The following is a 22,382-nucleotide window of genomic DNA, read 5'->3' on the forward strand; positions in this document are numbered from 1 at the left end:
AATTTCTGATTTACTAGAGTTTATGATGAAAATGAAAAGTTTTCTTTTTATTTGGCATAAATAACATACATGCTTAAAACTCTGTATGAACTTTCTTCCTGTGTTACATTGTTGAGGGAGGGAGGAAGAAGTAGCTTCAGAACCATTTTCCTACTTCTGGACATAATATGGGGTATTATAAACTGCAGCTTTTTTACCTAGTGTGTGAAGAAGTCAATATGTTACAAATGCTATTTCAAAGTGAAATACACTAAAATAGAATTTTTTAACTTAGAGTGCACTGTAGATAGTATGATAGAAATTGATTTATGGAAGTTTATTACTCTCTATGAATAAATCTGTGTATGTACTGTGTGGTCATATAAAATGTATGTCTTCAGTGCAACACCTATTATTTCGTTCTTTTGCTTGAAACACACCTTTAGCTTCCTGTGCTTTATGATCAAATGCAGACCCTTAGCAGGGCATGGAGGCTGTTCATCTAGTCATGTTCATCTCCAGCGCCTTGTGTCCTGCCACTATTCCAGATTTCAAGATTCTTGCTTTGAGTTTCCTTCTGTCTCTCCTAAGAGAGTACATAGGTTTTTTAAACTAATCGAAAGCTACCGACCTTCAGAGAGGCCTGTTTTCACATTGGTCGACAAAGAAGTTGTAGAGAAAGATTTAAATAAGCTTCAACTTTCAGTATAACCAGCTACTCTGAATTCCTTGCAGGTCCTTTATGTGATTTCTCAGGATTCCAGCCTACTCTGGATTTTTTGCATGGTTTTTCAACCATGACCAGTTCACGTGGTGCTCCTTTCTTGAGTTCACCTCAGACCACATCCTCTTGTTTGGATAACTAACTTTTTAGGAACTAGTTCAGGCTTCCTTTTAAGCAGAAAAATCTAAGGGTTCATGTGATGAGGTCTGGTTTTGACATATTCTGTTTGTGTGACCTTTAGCATGTCAATTTAATTATCTTATAACACTTTCCACATTTTAAAATGGTGCAGTAATGGCAACTGCAGAATAAAATGCCCTTACAACTTAGAAAAGTCTTGGATAATAATAACTTTCTCCATTTCTTGTCCCTTGATCTCTAATTAGCAATAAACCCCTCTGCCTGCTTCTTTAGATGTCTTTGTTTTTCTGACCATAACATTTTGCATTACATTGGAATTCTCTCTCTACTATAAAACTATATATACTTAAGGGCTTGCCATTGTTTTAATAACTAATACTGTAATTATTTTTTCCTGGCTAAACAAGAGTTTTTTTTAACTTATGTTTTATATTTTTTAATTTAATTTTTTATTTATAGTTCACACATAATGTCATTTTATATTAGTTTAAGGTGCACAGCATAGTGGTTAAACAATTATGTAACTTAAAAAGTGATCTCCCTGATATTTCAAGTACCCACCTAGAACACACATAGTTACCACAATATCATTGAATATATGCCCTATGCTGTGGTCTACATTCCCAACACCATTTTGCAACTGACAATTTGTACTCTTTAATCCCTTCATCTTTTTCACGTTGGTGCCCCAGCTCTGCTCCCCCTGGCAACCGTCAGTCTGCTCTCTGTGTTTGTAAGTCTGTTTCTATTTTGCTTGTTTATTTTGTTCTTTAGATTTCACATATAAGTGAAATCATATGGCATGTGTCTTTGTCTGTCTATTTTACTTAGCATAATGCCCTCAAGGACTATCCATGCTGCTGCAAAAGATTCCATTCTTTTTCATGGCCCAGTTATATTTCATTGTGTTAATGTACCACCACTTTTTTATCCACTCATCTACTGATGGGCACTTGGGTTCTTCCACATCTTGGCTGTTACAAATAACACTACAATGAACATAGGAGTGCATATATTCTTTCTGATGAGTGTTTCAGGTTTCTTCTGATATAGACCCAGACATGGAATCACTGGGTCATAAAGTACTTCCATTTTTAATTGTTTTTAGGTAATTCCATACTATTTTTCTGTAGTGGCTACGTCAGTCTGCATTCCCACCAACAGTGCATGAGGGTTTCCCTTTTCTCTACATTCTTACCAACTCTGGTGGCTTGTTGATTTATTGATAATAGTCATTCTGACAGATGTGAGGTGATATCTCATCATATTCTTAATTTGCATTTATTTGATAATTAGTTACATTAAGCATTGTTTCATATGGCTATGGACCACCTGAACGACCTCTTTTGGAGCACTGTCCATTCAGGTCCTTCACCCACTATTTAACTGGATTGTTTGTTTTTAGGGTATTGATTTGTCTGAGTCCCTTATAAATTTTGGATATTAGTCACTTATCAGATATATAATTAGTTAATATCTTCTCTGGTTCAGCAGCTTCTCATTTCATTTTACTGATGGTTTTCTTTGCTGTGCAAAACTCTTCTTTTGTTTCCCTTGATGTGAGTGTTATGGTTTAGAGTTTTACATTTAATTCTTTAATCCATTTTGAGTTTATTCTTGTGTCTGATATAAGAAGGTGGGCTTGTTTCATTTTTTTCATATGTCTGTTTAATTTTCCAAACACCATTTATTGGACTATCTTCTTTACCTCTTCTTTAACCCATTGTATGCTCTTGTCTTCTTTTTCATATATTAATTGACCATACGGGTTTGGGTTTATTTCTGTGCTCTCTATTCTGTTCCATTGATCTGTTTCTTTTGTTATCCCAGTAACATGCTGTTTCAATTACTATAGTCTTGCTGCATAGTTTGATATCAGCTAGCATAATGCTTTCAACTTTGTTCTTCTTTCTCAAGATTGTTGTGGCTGTTCAGTATCTTTTGTGGTTCCATATAAATTTTTGGATTATTCTAGTTCTGTGAAAAAATTGCCATTGGTATTTTCACAGGAATTGAGTTGAATCTATATATTGCTGTGGGTAGTATGGGTATTTTAACAATGTTACTTCTTCCCATCCATAAGCATGGTATATGCTTCCATTTATTTGCATCTCACACAGTTTCTTTCATTAGTATTTTATAATGTTTTGAATACAGGACTTTTACCTCCATTGTTAAATTTATTTGTAGGTATTTTATTTTGTTTTTGATGTTATTGCAAATGGGATTGCTTTCTTAGTTTCATTTCAGATAGTTCATTATTGGTGTATAAAATGCAAATGATTTTTGAATATTTATTTTGTTTCTTGCTACATACTGAGTTTATCAGTTCTAGTTTGTTTGTTTTGTGTGTGTGTGTGTGTGTGTGTGTAGAATTTGATTATCATGTCATCTGCAAATAATGACAGTATACTCCTTCCTTTCCAATTTGTAAGCCTTTTGTTTCTGTGGCTAGGACTTCCACTTCCATTACTATGTTGAATAAGAGTGGAACAGTGAGCATCTCCATCTTATTCCTGATCTTAAGGAAAATGCTTTTAGTTTTCCCCATTGAGTTTGATGTTAACTTGTGTTTGTCACGTATGACCTTTATTATGTTGAGGTATGTTCCTTCTATTCCCACTTCGCTGAGAGTTTTTATCATAAGTGGGTGCTGGATTTTGTCAAATCTTTTTCTGTACCTAATTATATGATTTTTACTTCATTTTGTTTACGTGGTGGATCATGTTACTTGATTTGTGGACATTGACCCAGCCTTGCATCTCAGGGATAAATCCTACTTGATCATGGTGTGTGATCTTTTTGATGTATTGCTAAATGTGGTTCATTCATATTTTGTTGAGGATTTTTGCACCTATGTTCATAAGGGATATTGACCTATAATTTTTTATCTTTGTAGTGTCTTTATCTGGTTGGAAAATTAGGATAATGCTGGCCTCATAAAATAAGTTTAGGAATCTTCCCTTCTCATAATTTTTTTTGGAATAATTTAAGAAGGAAATGTGTTAATTCTTCTCTGATTATTTGGCAAAATTCACCTGTGAAGCCATTGAGTCTAGGACTTTTGTTTGTTGGGAGTGTTTTCATTACTTCTTGATTTCATTGTTTACAATTGATCTGTTCAAATTTTCTATTTCTTCTTGATTCAGTCTTGGAAGAGTGTATGTTTCTAGGAATTTATCCATTTCTTCCAGCCTGTCAAATTTGTTGGCATATAATTGTTCATAGTATTTTCTTATAATCCTTTGTATTTCTGTGGTGTCAGTTGTTACTTCTCTTTCATTTCTGATGTTATTTATTTGAGTCCTCTCGCTTTTTTCTTAATGAGTCTGGTTAAGTTTTCATCAATTTTGTTTATATTTTCAAAGATCCAGATCTTGGTTTCACTGATCATTTTATTTATTTTTTAATGCAAATTTTCATTTATTCTTACCTGAGGACATTTTTTCATTGCTTTTAGAGAAAAAAGAAGATGGGATACAGAGAGAGAGACAGAGACGGAGACAGAGAGAAGGAGAGAGAGAGAAACATCTATAGGAGAGAAAAACATAAGTTGGTTGCTTCCCATACACACCCCCAACCAGAGATCAAACCCATATTGTAGGTGTGAGCCCTGACCAGGAATTGAGCCACAACCTTTTGGTACATGGCACAAAGCTTTAACCAACTGAATCACATTGGCCAGGGCATTGTATTGTTTTATAGACTTGATTTAATTTATTTTTGCTCTGATCTTTATTATTTCCTCCCTTCTACATACTTTGGACTCTGTTTTCTTTTTTTTTTTTTTTTTAGTTCTTTAGGTGTAAAGTTAGATTGTTTATTTGAGATTTTTTTTTGTTTGTTTTTTGAGATAAGCCTATAATACTATGAATTTCCTTCTTAGGCCTGACCCATAGATTTTGGGTGGTTGTGTGTTCATTTTCATTTCTCTCAAGGTATCTTGATTTCTTCCTTGATCTCACTGTTAACCATTCATTGTTTTGTACCATGTTATTTAGCCTCCATGTGTTTGTGTGTTTTTCAGATTTCTTTTTTGTAATTGGTTTCTAGTTTCATACCATTGTGGTTGGAGAAGATGCTTGGTTGATATGATTTCAATCTTAAATTTAGTGAGACTTGTTTTGTATCCTAACATGTGGTCTGTTCTGGAAAATGTTCCATGTGCACTTCGAAAAGAATGTATATTCTGCTGCTTTGGGGTGAAATGCTCTAAAAATATCAATTAAATCCATCGGGTCTAATGTGTCATTTAAGGTTGCTGTTTCCTTGTTGATTTTCAGTCTGGCTGATCTATCCATTGATGTCAATGGAGTGTTAAAGTCCCCTACTGAATCCGTATTACTGTCAATTTCTCCTTTTGTGTCCATCAATATGTGCTTTATATATTTAGGTGCTCCTATATTGGGTGCATAAATGTTTACGAGGGTTCTATCCTCTTGTTGGATTGATTCCTTTAGCATTATGTAATGTCCTTCTTTGTCTCTTACTATATGGCCTTTGTTTGAAAGTCTATCTTGTTTGATATAAGTATGGTTATTCCAACTATTTCTGTTTTCATTTGCATGAAATATCTTTTTCTTATCCTTTCAATTTGTGTGTGTCTGGGTACAGGTGAGAGGGGCCAAGCTGCCACCAGTTCCACGCCTGGGGCAGTTCAGCAAAAGGACCAAAACATCCCAAGACTTACCATCACCTGCCAGCTATCTTTTTGTCTAAGTTACCAAACAAGCCTGGACAGTACATGAGTTGCATGTGGCAGGTTCTCAGAGAAGCACCAAGTAGGGGCAAGTGGTATTTACTAGGTTAATGCAAATTCGAACTTGGTGCCAGTTCTCAGTCTGAGGCCACTCAGCAATAGTCTCAGGGTACACCCAGGCCAGCCACCAACCACCTGTGGCCTTCAGACCTTTGTGTTGGGGCATGGTGTCAGGGAGTCATCAGGTGGAGCTAGGGCAGCTCCCAGGCTAATGCAGTGGGCAGTCTCAACACAGGAATAGTGGCACTGGCTAGAGGCCTCGGAAAAATGGTCTTCATCCTAAAGCCACATAATTCAGTCTCTTTCTGTGTGTCTCTGGCACCCCACCCCCACCCCCCGCCACTCCTGCTTTCCTGGAATTCCTCAAGAATTTTTCCAGAAAGACCACAATGCGGGCCTAGATTGGCGGCTGCAAGCAGAGCCCATAGCCTGCACAGCCCACAGCCTGCAGGAACTTGGCAGGGGAGGGCTGCAGGGAGTTGTCAGGGTGGGGCTAGTGTAGCTCCCAGGGACAAGGCCGTACGAAGGGAGTTCTCGACCAAGAAAGATGGCATCTGTGGGCTGTGTGAGAGAGGGACTCAACACGGATGTTGGTGGCTGTCCCTCCAGCCCTCTCCCTGAAGCCACACAACTCATTCTCTCCTTGTATGACCCCAGCACCGTGTGAGCCACCATCGTTTCATTGAAGCAAGAGTGAGTGCCTACGAGAGAGATTTTGTGTACTTTTCCTTTAAGGGAATACCCAGGTTTCTAGCAGTCTCCCATCTCAACCAGGCAGACAGAATCCCCATTGATTTTCACTGCCAGATGCTTCTACGGGGTCTTCTTCCAGCTCTGATGCTCTGGGCTGGTGAGCCTTGCTTGGGGTTGAGATGCCACACTCCTCAGGGGGACGTTTGTGGCTGAGGTATCTTTCTGGTTTCTCAGCCGCTGCCAGTCTCTACCCTGGGCGAGCCTCAAGGTGGCTTTTTCTGTAAATCCTTAGTTACTTCTGTTCAGGTAGTCTTTAGACGGTTATCTAGGTTGATTGCTTTCTAATTTAGTTTTAATTTTGACGTGGTCCTGGGAGGAGGTGAGTGCAAGTTCCCCCTAATCCACCACCTTAGATCACTCCACTGTGACCTAGTTAAATAGCATCCTTTTGTGGATATTTATGTTGTTTTAAATGTTTGGTATTATTAATGCTCTTGTAACACTTTCTTTTTTCTTTTTTGGTGAACCTTTGAGTCCTTTTGTAGACAGTGGAGCACTCGTCTAATTATTTCCTTGGAATAAATTCCTTGAAGCAGTGGAATTTTCTGGAGAGGCAGTTCTCTCTTTTTTTGCAATGTGAAGCAGGCTTTGGCCAGCTACAGAATCACTCTTAAAGAAGGAATAATAAGTCCTTTATATTGTAATTTTCTCTGATTATATGCAAGAAGTGTAGTGAGTCTGCTCATGTAGGAATAAGTAAAAAGTCAAACAAACTACACAGCAGCTGCCATGTGAAAAGAGAAGACATCTAGAGGCCATGGGCTGATCTCTTTGAGGAAAGGAGATAGGAGTGAACTAATAGGTAAATGAAAAAAAAAATCTTAGCAACTTTTAATTAATGAAAAAATATTACTGCATTTTATGTTAATTCACCACACAACTTTATATTTTGGTAAAATCTTGACCTAAAATCTATATAACTATTCACATTTTTTGATAGGGAAGGAACTTGCTCAAACTGAGCCATCTTATCTATTTTTCTTTTTTAGTTGAAATCACAGTTATTTAATTAATTTATATAATGACACTACAGCACAAGTTTCTTGTGAAAAATAGGAAGTGTAAGTTAATCAAAAATAGCACCAGTCACAGAATAATTTACCATCCAGAGAAAGTTAAGAACATTTTATATTCTAGGCAGTCTCTACATATGACTCGCAACAGTACCTAGCACTTCAGACGTGCCTTAACCAGGATGCATGGTGTCTGTAGAGAGGACTTATCTGTGAAGTATTATGCCCACTTCCTGGTTTACAATTACTTAACTTTTTATACTGCAGTAGTTTTGGAGAATCCAAGGGGCAACAGAGCTGTTTAATTGCAGACTAAATTTAATTCTATAAACATAATTGCAGAAAGTAAAGATTGGCATGATCTATTCTCAAGAATCCTTGTGAGTACGTTTGTTCTCTGTTGCTCTGATAGGGATGCCTGCCTCTCCTTCAAACATCTGTTTAACCTTATCAAAATTGGACTTAGTTTTTTAGTCTGAATAATGCTTCTTCTATGAAGCTTTCCCCAGATGTGTAATGAAAATTAATAAGTCCATTCTCTTCACTGCCATTCAGTATTGTTTATAATTCTCTTTCAGAATGTGTGTTTTGGTAATTAATGAACTGTCTTGGTCTCTTCAGCTGTTTTAGAAGCTCACATAGGCAAAGGACTTGTAATTCACTTTTATATCCCTTTACTACCTAGCAGAGCTCTTTACCCATACTAAACAGTCAGTAGTTGCTGATGAATTTATTAATCATTGTGTTGGTGCTGTGGTTTAAATTGGGTCAATAACTATAATGTTGATATTAATTATACCAACATATTTAGTACCTAAATATAATTTCTAGTAAATATCTATAAGTAAAAGTGAAAGAAATCCGTGAATGGACAAGCGATAACTTTGTTAATATAGTGAAAGATTCTTCCATTTACATTTCCCAAAACAGTATACCAATATTATAGTAAAAATATTAAAAGGCTCAGTGTCACAAAACATTCAGGTTAAAGTGTGTGAGTTCAATAAAGAGCTGTGCTAATTAAAAACTCTGCATTGGGGAGGAATATATTGAACACTAAAATGGATAAATACTGAAATTTTTAATATACACACTGACTGTTCCTCCTTTGAAACCCAATTTGCAATTTAACAATAGATATGCTAATATTTACCAAGTTTCTAAGAGTCAAGATAAATGTACAATATGAAATTAAACAAGGAAATTCCTGTTTTGAAAAATGGCTCCCATTTTTTCTTTGGCATAGTAGAAAATATTAGAAATCAGTCAATTGTCTTTAGAAAATTGTGTTTTCGTTGAGGCCATTCTGCAACTTTAACTATTTCTATAAGAATCCCCAAACCCTCAAGGCTCAATGTGCCCACACATTTTGAAACTTCTGAAAATATTGACTATATCTAGAACTTAGAAATGTTTTTACTTTGTTTACTTTATATAGTCAATAGTTTATAGTTATCCACAAACTATCTTTTTCTTGTTTAAACTTAACAAGAAAAAGAGAGGCAATGTAGGTGTTCCATGCCAATAAAACTTAATCCCAAACAGAAGGACCCAAGAAATTGTGCATGACATAATCCTAGGCAAGTGAAAGTCCTGGGAGTGACTGCCTGCCTGTGAGCTATAGATGTGACTATGACCTACCCAAATGAGAAGTCTGGTGCCCACAGCACCTAGAGTGAATTTTCTTTAATTATCACTGTAAAGGGAGCTCAGTCTCCTCTATTGGTTCCTTCTTTTCTTTCCAGTATTAGTCTCCAAGGGCACAATGTTTGTTTCTCTTTCGTTTTTATGTCTACACACTCGGTGTTTTAATCTGGCCCCATGGCTTTAATTACCATGTGTATGAGTTCCAACTTTAGATCTACATTCCCAAACCTCTTAATTGAACTCCACATTGTGTGTCCAACTGCCTACTTAAAATCTCCATTTGTATGTCTAATAGACTAGATAATACGTCCAAAAGTCAACTGCTTGTATTTATCGATGTCTTTTTCTATCTTAATGGACAGAGACTTCATCAATTGGCTGAAGCCAAAAACCTTGGCGTCATCTTTTACTCTTTTCTTTTTTTAAGCCATAGCTTCCTGCTAGAATTCTTCAGAATGTATCCAGAGTCTGACCATTTCTCATCACCTTTATCTGGAACACGATAATCATTCACTTTAATTGCTTGTAACAGCCACCTAACCCATTTCCTTACATCTATCCTTGTATACCTAGAGTCTATTCTCAGCAAAACAATCATGTTATTTTATTTTATTTTCAATTTATGTAAAACATACATAGAAGAGTGTAAAGTACTGTAAAAGAAATTGAGGTAAAACACACAAAGTGTATAAAGCACTACAATCTTAAGTATACAGCTGATCAATTTTTTAATAGCGTGTATACACCTAGATCATCACTCAGATCCCAATCAAGGACACTTCCAGCATGCCTGTTCCTCGGATGCCCCTTTCCTGACTATATTCGTCCAAAGTTCATCACTATTCTGATTTTTGTTTTCATGGTTTAGTGTTGTGCTCCTTGAATTTCATATAAGTTGAGCATCACATAGTATATACTATTTCGTTGACTTCTTTTGCTCATCTTTATGTGAAACCATCTCTGCGGTCAGTTGCTTAATCTGTAAAGAAGAAGGTAGACTGAGATTGGTCATGTTGCATTCAGCATCTTCCACTCTTATTTTTTCAATAGAAAAGTAAAACTCACTTTGAAATGAATCAATATAAAAATGAATTTTTCTCAGAGTAAATGTGTATACCTTGGCTACCATCATTTTGAAGCCAAGACTATCTCATTGAATATCATTACTTGAATTTCATGCAAAATTACATTTTAAAAACACCATAAATAGTTGTCTATTTTATAAGGACAGGTTCTTGAGTCTCTTTTTTCTTTTTATGTTTTTAAGAGACTTTTTGACCTTACTCTGAAGCTAAGCTAGAGAAGACTTTGGCAGAACTTTTAAGTCCTCATGCATAGCTTTGGATGAGAACATGAGACAGAAAATAATACTTTGCCAAGTATTAACTTTAAATCTCCTAATTACCTAAGAATTTCAAGATTTAGGGAACACCAAAATATCCAGGGAGATGATTCATAAAGAACTGGAACTGTCTAGTTTTCTATACTCTTTTTAGAAAGATTTAGACATTTAACTTCACAGTATAACATGATGGTCAATGTTGAGATCAACCTGTGAATTAAAATAAATCATTGGTGGTTTTTTGTTTTTTGTTGTTTTTTTTTTTTTTGTGGTCACACTAAATTGTTAACAAGTTGGTTATCATATTGAAACTATTTAAACGCCATGGCATCAGTCTTTTAAATTACAAAGGCAATACCTATATTTAATCAGAGGATTATTCAACCAACTGTGGAAATACAAATACAGTTTTGAAAATTAAGACTTGCTTTGGTTTAGGATGAAAATATGCTTCATTCTCCTCATGTTGTATCAATACTTTGTCTATCTTATTTATCTTTAGGCATACTTAGGAAATATTGGTTGAATCTCAAATACCCACATCTTAACATTCCAAAATTCACATAAGCCACTGTCTCCTCCTGTGTGAATGATTTAGTTGAGACTCATTTGTGAAGCAATTTCATTTGTGGATTGCAAAAGTCGGGTTTTATGTTAAGGAGGTGGGTTGCTAATCTGTAAGAATGCCATTCGTGATCAGGCCTTTATGAATTGTAAGTACCAAACTGGACAATGCAAGCTTTATATTCATTCTGCAATTAGCCAAAATAACTCTGGTTAAACTCTGGTAAAGATCTCTAGTATGAAATGAATGTAAAACATTCAGTATTTCTTTATCTTTCTCTCTGGTTTTATTCTACCTCATTTATTTATTTAAAAATAATTCTCTGTTACTTTTTCACTGCTCTTTATTGTTACAGATTGAAAATGTTGATGTCTGCCTTAGTTTTCTAGCAGCCAGAGGAGTAAATGTTCAAGGTCTATCTGCTGAAGGTAAGAAAAAGCACAACTGTCACAAATGGTGCCCAAGTTTGTAAAATACTTTTCTTATAACGCAAGAAATGTAAGTTGAGGGTACATAGCTCTTCAATATAACAAAGGAAATGAGTCAAGTTTCTAAACTAATAGAAATGTAAATACAATGGTTATGCTTTATTTAACTGCTTTTATGTTACTGAGTGTATGGGAGGGAGGTAAATTAACAGAACGTTTTATGATATTACCGGTGTATAGTATTTTTAGAGTCTTAACCAGAGGAATGTTGGTGGATAGATAATGCTGGATAATATATGAATACAGGTAATGATAGTATAATGTTTAAATACTGTATCAATATAATCAAATTGGTAATTCTAGTTTAATATTTGATCATTTTAAATGAGTTATCATGAGCTATTAAATAATTAGAACTAACAGTATTTAATAACTGTTATGTGTAAAGGCTTTAAGTCATTAAGGTTTAAAAGATCATCATTAAAATTGAACACAGAAAAGTAAAAAAAGACAACTAGTTCTGTCATCTCTTTTCTGAATCTTTTTCTTTCACATACATATTTAGGAAAAATTTCCAAGTACTATTAGCAAAAACCAATTGCTAAAGTTATGGTATAGCAAGTCCTTTGAGACCTGTATCAACAATAACCATTTTAATTTGAATACTAATTCTTATATTAAAAGGTTCTGTTAGCTACTGTTAAACTCTATGAACATTTAGATTGCTTGATGTTTCTACTACAATCAATTTGCTCTGAAAGGGCTTTTTGACTTACAGACACTAGAAATATTAGATAATTCTAAGTTTTTAAATGTTTGCTGTTATTGGAAAAAGAGGAATGTGTGACTTTTCAAACATAATGAACATTTAGTAGAAGTTTCTTCTATGTTTGGATTTTCTTTTATATTACATTTTGTTATATTTTATAATATCTAATATTAAGTTACATATTTGATGGCCAAAGAGCTTAGGCTCAGACCTCACTGGTGGTTCTGTTACTGAGAGTAAAACTTGATAAAATTCCCCAGGATAATATTTTACTTTCTAAGTAGTTAAAAGGAAGATAAAAATGCTACTATTTTCCACATATCTTCCTTTTCACATGACATTCTTTATTAACATAACCCTATTGATTTTTATTTATTTTCTAAAATATATGAATGCTAAAAATTAATTTAATTTCTAAATTAATTAAACATGCATAATAATAAAACAAGAAAAATTTAAAACTCTGAGATCATTCAGGTTTGCATAAGAAAATACTTTCTCACTGTAGCTTCGTATTGATCAAGCCAACTCTTCTATATTATGGCAACAGTGAGGAAAGTTTGGGTGAAAAAAATAGAAGGAAAACTCAGAACCTCATTTTATATGAATAATTCCACTGCATAGTTTGTGTGACTTTATAAACCATCAGAGAGCAAGATTTCTAAATAGGTTATTAATGTTCCTAAACTCCAAAAAAAAAAAAAAGACATAAAACCTTGACTTCATGGGATGATGTGTTTTATTTCCAATAGCAAGTTTAGTTTAAAATATTATTACTGGTTGAATAGCCTTATTTCAAGTTTTACTTTATCTCTTTAACTATTTTTTAATTATAACTTCAAGAGAAAAATCTAGTCTCAGATTGTAATTTACTTGGTGCATTTAAATTTTTTATTCAATATTAGAAAAATTTACACAGGTCCGTGTGTTAGAATTACGATTTTCATTTACATTTATTCAATTATGTTATCTAAAGTCACGAGTAAGCTGATTTTTATTGTTTATTGATATGTACCCTGAATTAAAAATAAAACAATTGGACTGCTAAAAATTGATACCTATGATGTGCTCTGCTTTTTGGAGTATATATAGTATGTATGTATTATATCTATATATATGTATTATAATAAATTGTTTGGTGGGTGATTTAGCAGGAATGTTGGCTGCTATAAATTCAATTGCTATTATGAGTTGCACCCAACCCATCAGTATTTATAATGCAGGACAATGGCATTTAAGTGGCTTACTTTCTTCAGTTTATAGCCATCACTGTTGGAAACAGCTGTGTGTATTTGTGAGGGAAGCAGAGTACTAAATCAAATGATCAGCACAAGACAGGGCACCCATGCATTTCCAAGAGGAAGCTAACTCTAGAAATAACGTGTAGTTCAGGATCAGAAAGAGCATCACTCAAGTAAACTTTGTACTCTGTACTCTCCATCCCTTCACTTTCTCCCTGAAATTTCAAGTATTTGAAAATGTTGGCATGTTTCTGAAATTCATACTTGCTTGCATTTATGACAGAGAGAATCAAATTGCATTTGTACATTCATAGATATATGGTCTAAGAGAATGGCATCTAGAATTTCACTTGTAAAAAAAAAAGAAACCACATTTATTTCATATGATACTGTTTTTATATTTTCCCTTTGATACAGAAATAAGAAATGGAAACTTAAAAGCTATTCTAGGGCTGTTTTTCAGTTTGTCTCGCTACAAGCAGCAACAACACCATCAGCAACAGTATTACCAGTCCTTGGTGGAACTTCAGCAGCGGGTTGCTCACGCCTCTCCTCCGGCTGAAGCCAGTCAGGCCAAAACCCAGCAAGATATGCAGTCCAGGTAAGGAAGGGGAGCAGGGGCTGTGCTGAAACTCAATTTGTAGATACAACTTGTTGTTAGTTAATTCTGTCAATGTGATGGGATTATTTGACTAATGTTATAGAAGTTAAAACCACTTTCTAGCTGAAGTATTTGTGTTTGCTTCATGAAGATAGCTATGGTTTGTATCGAAGTGTGTGAAATGTCTTTCTTGTTAAGTAATATGACAGTTACTTCCTCCTGCAAAATGCTGTGTCATTTAGAATGTGCTATTGAATCCTAGTCTCCAGTTGTATAGGTGTCTTTTGTTGATACTTTGGATTAATTGAATCATTAAATGTCAAAAATTTTAGGTCTGAAAAACAAAGGAGTTTGAGTAGAAACATACTGTTTCTGTTGTGAGATGGTGTATGTAAGTGTGTGTGTATGTATACACGCACATGTGTATGTTGTCTGACTCCAGTCTATTGGTGCATGTAGACACAGCCTGGGTTGGGGAGTGTAACGTATCAGGCCAGCTTCCTTCCCTCTTGAATTAGTGCTTTTCTTTTTCAGTTTGGAATCAATGTTAGTCAGGGTTCAACCGGAGAAGCAGAACCAGTAAGAGATACATATTAAGAGAGTTATTGTAAAGGATTATTTTACATGTTCGTGGGGACTGGCTAGGCAAGTCTGAAATCCTAAAAGCAGCCCCACAGGAAGAACAGACTGAAACTCAGCATGAACTGAACCTACTATATGTGTGGAATTTAATCTCAAGAAATCCTCAAATATTCCTTACTTAAAGTCAACTGCTGTGGACTTGAACCGCAAACACAAAATATTTTCGTGGTAACAGCTAGATTAGTTTGATAGAACAAGTGGGACTGAATAAACCTCACCAAGCTGACACATTGGTTCCTGATCAATGACCAGGGTATCAGGTAGTTAGCTTTAGTTTATAAATAGGTATGATTATTTTTTTAAGGAGGGAGAATGTATGATATGAAAATACTCATCATTGTCTTTAAAAGTATATACACTTACCAAACATATATAAACATTTCTTTTTTCACCTGAGAAGCAAAGCTTGAAACCTAATAATACTCGGTTCATCTTGACTTTGTTTTTGGTAATTAGCATTGACTCAAAAAGCTAAAATGAAACTCCAAAATACATTCACAAACCACCCCCTACTTATTGTCAAATATTTGACAATTCAGAAATCCCTTTCTCTTTTGTCTGCCAACCAGCTCTCACTTAGTTAATTATTAAATCAATAAAGAAAAATGATAGTTTCATTGAAAATATGAGATATTACAAAGTCCATGGAGTGATAAGGGATATTTCTCATTACTCAATAATACAGGTGTGCTTCAGTTTAAGCTCATACTGGCTTTTGATATGTCAAGTGAAATTGTGCAGGAGTAAAAGTGAAAAAAAAATCTCTATAGTGTAATAAGTTCTTTGAATTTCTTAAGAAGATAGAGGGAGAAAAAAAGGATACATTATTTTTAATTTTTTATTACTAATTTTTGGGAGGATGGTTAATAGAAAAAGATCTAGGTTTTGAAAACTGCCAGAAACAGTATTTCTTAGGGTTTGGTTTAAGCTATTTGAATTCACAAAAAGCAAGAATAGTAGCTGAAAAATATAGACAGTATAGTGGTATTATACAAAACATGTTGACTCTGGAAGTGATATGGAATGTCATTTGTCACTGATTTCCTTCATTCTGTTTCTGTATCTGCCATATGTAATTTCTTGCCCAGAATTTCTCAGTGGTTACAGCCATTTGGGAGAGACTTTTTTTTTTTCTATTCTTGCTGGATATGCATTGCTGTTATGAAGCTATATTGCATTTTAAAACATGGAGCTGTATATAACAGGCATGGTAATTTTACACCATTTGGGGAAAGCTGTCTTATTTCTTTTATTGATAGTTTGTGGGAAGTGTTCTTTTCACCAGTGTCCTTTAAGACTGAGGTAGACTCTTAAATAAATTTCTTCTGATAAATAGGGTTTAATTACTTTTTGGATTGATAATTAATAAATGTAGAGTGCTTGCTATACTAAATGCAATACTTAGGACTCTGACATAGAAGAACTCATCTTAATTATAATAAAAATATTCTGTGATTTAGAAAATATTATATTTCAGACATTAATATTTTAATTTGTATAGATTTGTTACAGTGAAATCATCTGTGAATTAGAATTTATGTAGACTTACATATAACAATCAATATATTTCAGCATTTTTCAAAAGCCCTTAGTGATAATAAACATAGGAAAGGAATATTGTGTCTATTTAATAGAACCAAGATGATTATTTTAGAAAAAGAATCCCAGTGACACATTTATCTTCATTTGCTCGGGATGTGAGTTATAAGTCATAATTTATGAGGTCTTTCTATTGATTCCAAAGCACTTTCCAAGTAAATAATATAAATGATTAGCTGCTATATTATTCTGGACATTTAGCCAGAAAATGTTCGTACATTTTTTTCTGTAGATTAACAAAAATATTAGGGTATCTTGTTTCAAATCAGTATGAGTGCTTTGGTATGTTTTCTTTGTTTATTTAAAATAATAGGCATAACTGTGTGTATTTCCATAATACTTATTTTATACATTAAGAATTGCTAATTTTGTTTTGCTCATTTTAAAATAACGGCATATGTTTTCAATCAATTTGAATGTCTTTCATTTAAACAGATACTTTGATTTAAAGATTAACAAGTAAAATATACAATACATAAGAAAGTAAAATGTGGACAAAGAGGAAAAGAATGTAGGGAACAAATTCTTCTTCTAGTCTCTCAGCTTCCTCTGCACTCCGTGGTATGTGGTTGTGGGTGTGTGCTCAAACATGTGAGCATGCAGGCATGTGAGTGTCATGTTCAAGGAGCAGCTAGAGCTCTACTTATTAAGCGTTCACCCCTAGAATCAGACTGCCTGCACTTAGATCCATCTTAACAACTTCCTAATTGTGTGACCTTGGGCAGCTTACCCAACTCTTCTATACTTCACATCTTCATTTTAAAAAGAGAATAAAAATGGCCCTGATCACATGAGTTATCTTGGGGGTTCAGTGGGTCAGTACTTATAAAACACTTTGAACCTAACTGGCATGTTTCACATCCCTGCTCAAAGGTTTGCAATGGTTTCAAGTAGCCCAGGCTTGCCCCCATCTTAGGGATTGGGTGCTGGCTGATTTATTTGCCTGTACTGTTCTTCCCTGGTTGCTGCTCGGCTAAACCTCTCACCTTCTTCAAGTCAACTGCTCAAATGTTGCCTCTGAACTGATGCTTACCTTGACCGAACTTTTAACACTACAGGCTGCGGTCTTCATTCCCCATTATAGTACTTTGTTGTACTTTTCCTTTTTTCTGTAGCTCTAATCACCTTCTAACCTATCATTTACTTATTATATTCATTCTTTATTATTGCCACTTCTGCCTCTCTTAAATGTAAGTACTGTGGGGACAGCAATATTTTTATATTTTAGTCACTGCTGTAGTCCAAGGAATTAGCATGGGGCCTTACATATAGTATGTTCTTAATAATTATTTTTGAAAAGTGTAAATGTAAGCATCTGTAGTATAACTGTTTCAAATTTGAAGTAGGGATGCTATAAGATTTATAGTTACAATTGTAAGTTATTTTAAATTAAACTTGCATATATTTATACAATTAATATAATTAAGATAAATAAATATTTTCTTGTTTATTGGGTGGTCAGGATATTGAACTACATTAAGTTTCAAAATGACACATAGTGGAACCATCAGAGATTACCCAGATGCATGGAACTGTTTGCTTCTATCCTAATTGATCTCTTATGTCCTTCTTTGGTCTTTTATTATAGCTATCCGGTTCCTTTAGCTTTCTGGTTGTCATTCATTAATTCACTGCTGTCTGTGTTGCCACCTCTCTGCAATACTGTTCCTTTACTAATATGTGATTTCGGTTCTGTGGAATAAGAAAGCATATTACAAAGACTGTTGGCATTTTGGTGCTTAAAAAATAAATAGGTGATATAGTGAAGTGTTTGGGCTTTGGAACGTCACTGATAACTTAAAGCTATTTGTGTTTATAACTCCCTTCTTTTTTGTCTTGTTTGGCTCAGACAAGCCAAATACGATAACTAATCTAGTAATCAGAAATGGTGTATCTAATTTGCAGCTAATAGAGCATAGTCTGCCTTTTTTAAAAAATGTAATTACATAATGCTAAAAAATATCAATGCTACAACTAATCCAACATAAAAGTATTATCTTTAAGATGTCCAGATTACTGATTCACTTTGTTAATTAATAATATTAATGTAAAAATTTGCCCTTCTCTTATCAATAACATTTAATCTTACAAGGAGAATATACTATTAAAAGCTACATGCTCTGAATTAATCCTAAAATGGCCTTGTTTATGTGATTGAAATTGATGATATGTGTAGGGAATCTTGTTCCTTGATCACCAGTCTTTTTAATCATTTGACTTGAATTGTCTACTGTAGTATCTGTATTAAAATAAAGGTGGGACACAAATTTTAAATTTCTTAAATCCTTGACATGGGAAGTATCTGGCTGTATTTGGATGATAAAGACTTGATTAATCAAGTCATCAATGTCGACAAGTTGAATATATTGAATGTAAAACTAGATTTTCTCTACAGTGATTTCCAGAAGGTGTTACATGGGCAAAGATTAAATATCTTGCTGTATTATATAATGCTATACCTATTTGCATTTACATAATACAAAAGATAAAACCAGTTTGTTCTAACTTTGTGTTTTGAAAAGAATAGATTAAACACCTGTTCTCCAACCAACTGGAAAATTATGAGAAATATTTTTATATAAAGTGATGAGTTGAAATCAGAGTTATTTTTATAGATATTTTATAGGTGTTAACTATGAGACGAGGAAAATACTATTTCTTATTCTTAAAAAAGGTAGAAATGTATTTTGTAATTTTCAAAATCAGAAAATTAATTTCCATCAGAAATGTCTTAAGTATTCAGAGTATATATACTAGTCATATTTTTCCACATTTTTTTTTGACAATTGGAGTTCCAGTTGTAACAAAGTTCAGTTTCTCCAAAATCATACACAGTGCCTGGCACATGAGAACTGTCAGCAATGAGCAGAATGCATGTTATGAATGTTTAATTTTCCTAAGAATATCTGGTAAAGGATTATAGTGAAAGAAAATTATAAAATTAAAATTTATTTTTCTTATATACTGGTATGGTTATACCAGTATATAAAAACTTTTTAAAAGGGAGGCACTTTTCCTTAAAATGTAGGCCTTCTAGTTTAATTTTGATCTGGATTATTAAATGTTTTTTATCCTGTTATTAAATAGTTCCAATCACGTGAGCAAATACTTCATTTACAGGTTTTGTAGAATTAAAACATGTAAAAAAGAAAATGATTGAACATGAAAATGGAGGTAGGTAAGAAATCACATCGGTAGATGATAGAAATGTTAAAGGCAGTGATAATGCTAAGTCTTTCTGAACTCAAATAAGAGCTCTCTTAGGAATATGGGAGGTTACGATCTCCACAGATGCTCCTTTGCTCTTCTGCTTCTTATTTTGTAGGAGAAAATCAAGAATATGTCCACTCACAGTGTAGATAAACTTGCTCCTATTGAGCTCACAACTCGAACTGCAGACCTTTCCATACGTGCTCTTTGAGTGACTCCTCTATTCCCTTTGCAGCCCCTTCCCGAGGCTCCCGTGACCCCACCACACACATTGCTCTGGAAACCCTCTCCTGCGGAGGACATTTGCCTTTCTCTTCTACAGGAAACATCACTTCGTTCTGGGAGATTCCCTCTAAAACTGGGAAGGTTTACAGCTTTTCAGCCTGGGGTTATAAATCTTGTAAAGTATATGAGGAAGTTTAATTTAAGATGACAGGAAGGCACTGGTAATCTAAGCTCTCACAAACCTGGCTTTTATTAAAGCTTAACTCAGCTCTGTGTTCTGGCCTACAGCATGCTATTCAAAAAAGTCGGTGAATCAATTAAACTTTAAACAAAACTAAAAGGATATTTATGATTTTTTTTAAACAGCAGAATATTTTTGTCCTAGCTGGTATGGCTGAGTTGGTTGGAACATCATCCCATACACGAAACAAGGTTGTGTATTCGATTCCCAGTGAGGACACATACCTAGGTTGTAGGTATAAGCCCCAGCCAGGGTGAATACTGGGGGCAGCCAATTGATGTTTCTCTCTCACATTTCTCTCTCTTTCTCTCTCTCTCTCTCTCTCTCTCTCTCTCTCTCTCTCTCTCTCTCTCTCTCTCTCTCTCTTTCTCTCTCTCCCCCCTTCCTCTCAGTCTTAAAATCAATAAAGATATTTTTGGCTGAGGATTTAAGAAAAGGATATTCAAGAAAGAAAAAAAAAAAAAAACAGGATATTTTATGCCTAAAGAGAAATAATTGAAGGAAAAGAAATTATTGTTTAATTAAGCAATTTAGGGGGTAAAATATTAAAAGAATATATGTGCACACACATAAGCACACATTTTGCTCATAGTCTGTTTTTATCCCCTATTTAAAAAGCTTGACAACCATTCATTCTTCTGTTAGAGATGAAGCAGCAGCTATATAGTGTTGATGATTTTAGAGCCAGGCAGACATGGGTTTGAATTCTGCCTCCTAATTCCCAGTGGCATGACACTGGGCAAGTGATTTTAGCCTGCTCAAATACCAGTGTTCTTACCTCTAAGATTGAAGTGATAACTCTCTCATATGGATATTGAGAAGACCACATGAAATAATTTGTGTATAAAGTGCCTCTTTACCCTAATACTTAATGTAGGAGTATAGTAGACACACAAATAACTTTTATATTCTCTTCTACTTTAAGATCATATCACAGGTGTTAATAAAATATATTGACCCACATTAAAAACCTTGTCAACCTCATCACTGTTCCCTCCTCTTTTACTTTCTCTGATCAATTATGTCCATTTTATTTCTAACTTTTATTAAATATAATTCAAAGTAATAATATCCTTATGATTAAAAATAACAGTGTAATGATCAGATCTTTCCATGCTCAGTCTAGCTACACAGAGGTAACTCTTTTAATTATTTTAGGTATTTTCTTTAGTAGTTAATACCATGTAGCTAAATAAAATACTTCTATTAGTTTTTATTTATTAATTTGGTCATTGTCTTTTGATTCACTCTCCCCATCTCTCCCATTCCCCTTTAATGTAGTCAACAAATATTTATTTGGCACTTAGTGTGTTCCAGGCACTCTCCTAGGCACCAGAGATATAGCAGAGGACAAATACAGTAAAGAATCTTTGCCTCGTGAAGCTTGCATTCTGGTGGCGGTAGATCAATAATAAACAGTTAATTAAAATAGATAACATAGCCATAATTGGATAGCTGATAGTGGAGAAAAATAAATAAGAAAAGGGGATAAAAGAGGTGTGGATGTTATATTTTTGCAAACTTAAATAAGGTTCTGAGGAAGTCCTCAGTCAGATGATGACGTTGAGCAAAGGAGCTGTGTGATTATCTTGTGGTGGGTGTTTCAGGCTTACAGAAGAACAGTACCCAAGAGCTTGATTGGGAGCCTGTCTGGTCTATTTCAAAAAGAGAAAATATCCCATTTGGGATGGGTCAGAGGAACAGAAGCAGGAGAGTAAGAGACAATTCAGATAAAGAACAGGGAGGCGCTAGTATGACTCTGTCATCCCTGCAAGGACTCTGGATGTTACTCCAGGAGAGACGGGAAGATATGATGTAACGTAAAGAGGGACATGACAGTAGACAAATCAAAGGCCACTCTGGCTCCTGTGTTGATAATAGATTATAGTGGCAAAAGGTGGAAACAGTCGTGGAGTTGCAGAGTAAGCTTGGACTACCATGGTGAAAGTGGATAGAGAAGGATAAATTCCAAATGTATTTTGAGAGTAGTGTTGAATTAGCTGCCAGATCTGTAGTAGGATTGTTAAATGGAGAGGAGACTATAATGCTGTTGGTGTTAACTATTAGAAAATGGTGTTTTCACTTACTGACATAGAAAAGAATGTGGACTAGCAGGTTTGGTAGGGAGAAGGTCACATATTCACTTAGGACATGTCTATTTTGAAATGTGTATTAAATATATCTAAGTGAAAATATTAAGGAGATAATTGGAGTTGCAAGACTGGAGTTTAAGGGACAGGTGTAGACTATAAACAAACATTCTGGAAATATAAGCATATAGAAATTATAAAAAGTTGTGACACTAGACATAAATAAAGTCACCAAAATCTATGTGTAGACGATGAGAAGAGGATCGAAGACTGGAGTCAGGAGCCCACTGATGTTTATAGATCAGTCAAATAGAAAAACCTGGGAGAGGAAACTGAAAAGAGCCAGCCCATAATGTAGGAGGATAACCAGAACTTGTTCTCCTGGAAGACAAGTGAAGGAAGTGTTCTCAGGG

The 22,382-nt window shown here is 34.5% G+C and overlaps 1 protein-coding gene across 3 annotated transcripts in view; it reads left to right on the forward strand.

Moving 5' to 3' along the window:
- NAV3 (neuron navigator 3) overlaps nucleotides 1-22,382 on the forward strand; it is a 347,319-nt gene that overhangs the window by 108,221 nt on the left and 216,716 nt on the right. For all 3 annotated transcript variants that reach the window (XM_090273649.1, XM_090273652.1, XM_090273650.1), the window contains exons 4-5: nucleotides 11,279-11,351; nucleotides 13,779-13,962. In XM_090273649.1, coding sequence (XP_090129775.1) covers nucleotides 11,279-11,351; nucleotides 13,779-13,962 — 257 coding nt within the window. The remainder of the gene's footprint in view (nucleotides 1-11,278; nucleotides 11,352-13,778; nucleotides 13,963-22,382) is intronic.

The sequence above is a fragment of the Furipterus horrens genome, unplaced genomic scaffold (genome assembly GCF_987537825.1).
Source record: "Furipterus horrens unplaced genomic scaffold, mFurHor1.1.pri manual_scaffold_4, whole genome shotgun sequence".
Classification (NCBI taxonomy): domain Eukaryota; kingdom Metazoa; phylum Chordata; class Mammalia; order Chiroptera; family Furipteridae; genus Furipterus; species Furipterus horrens.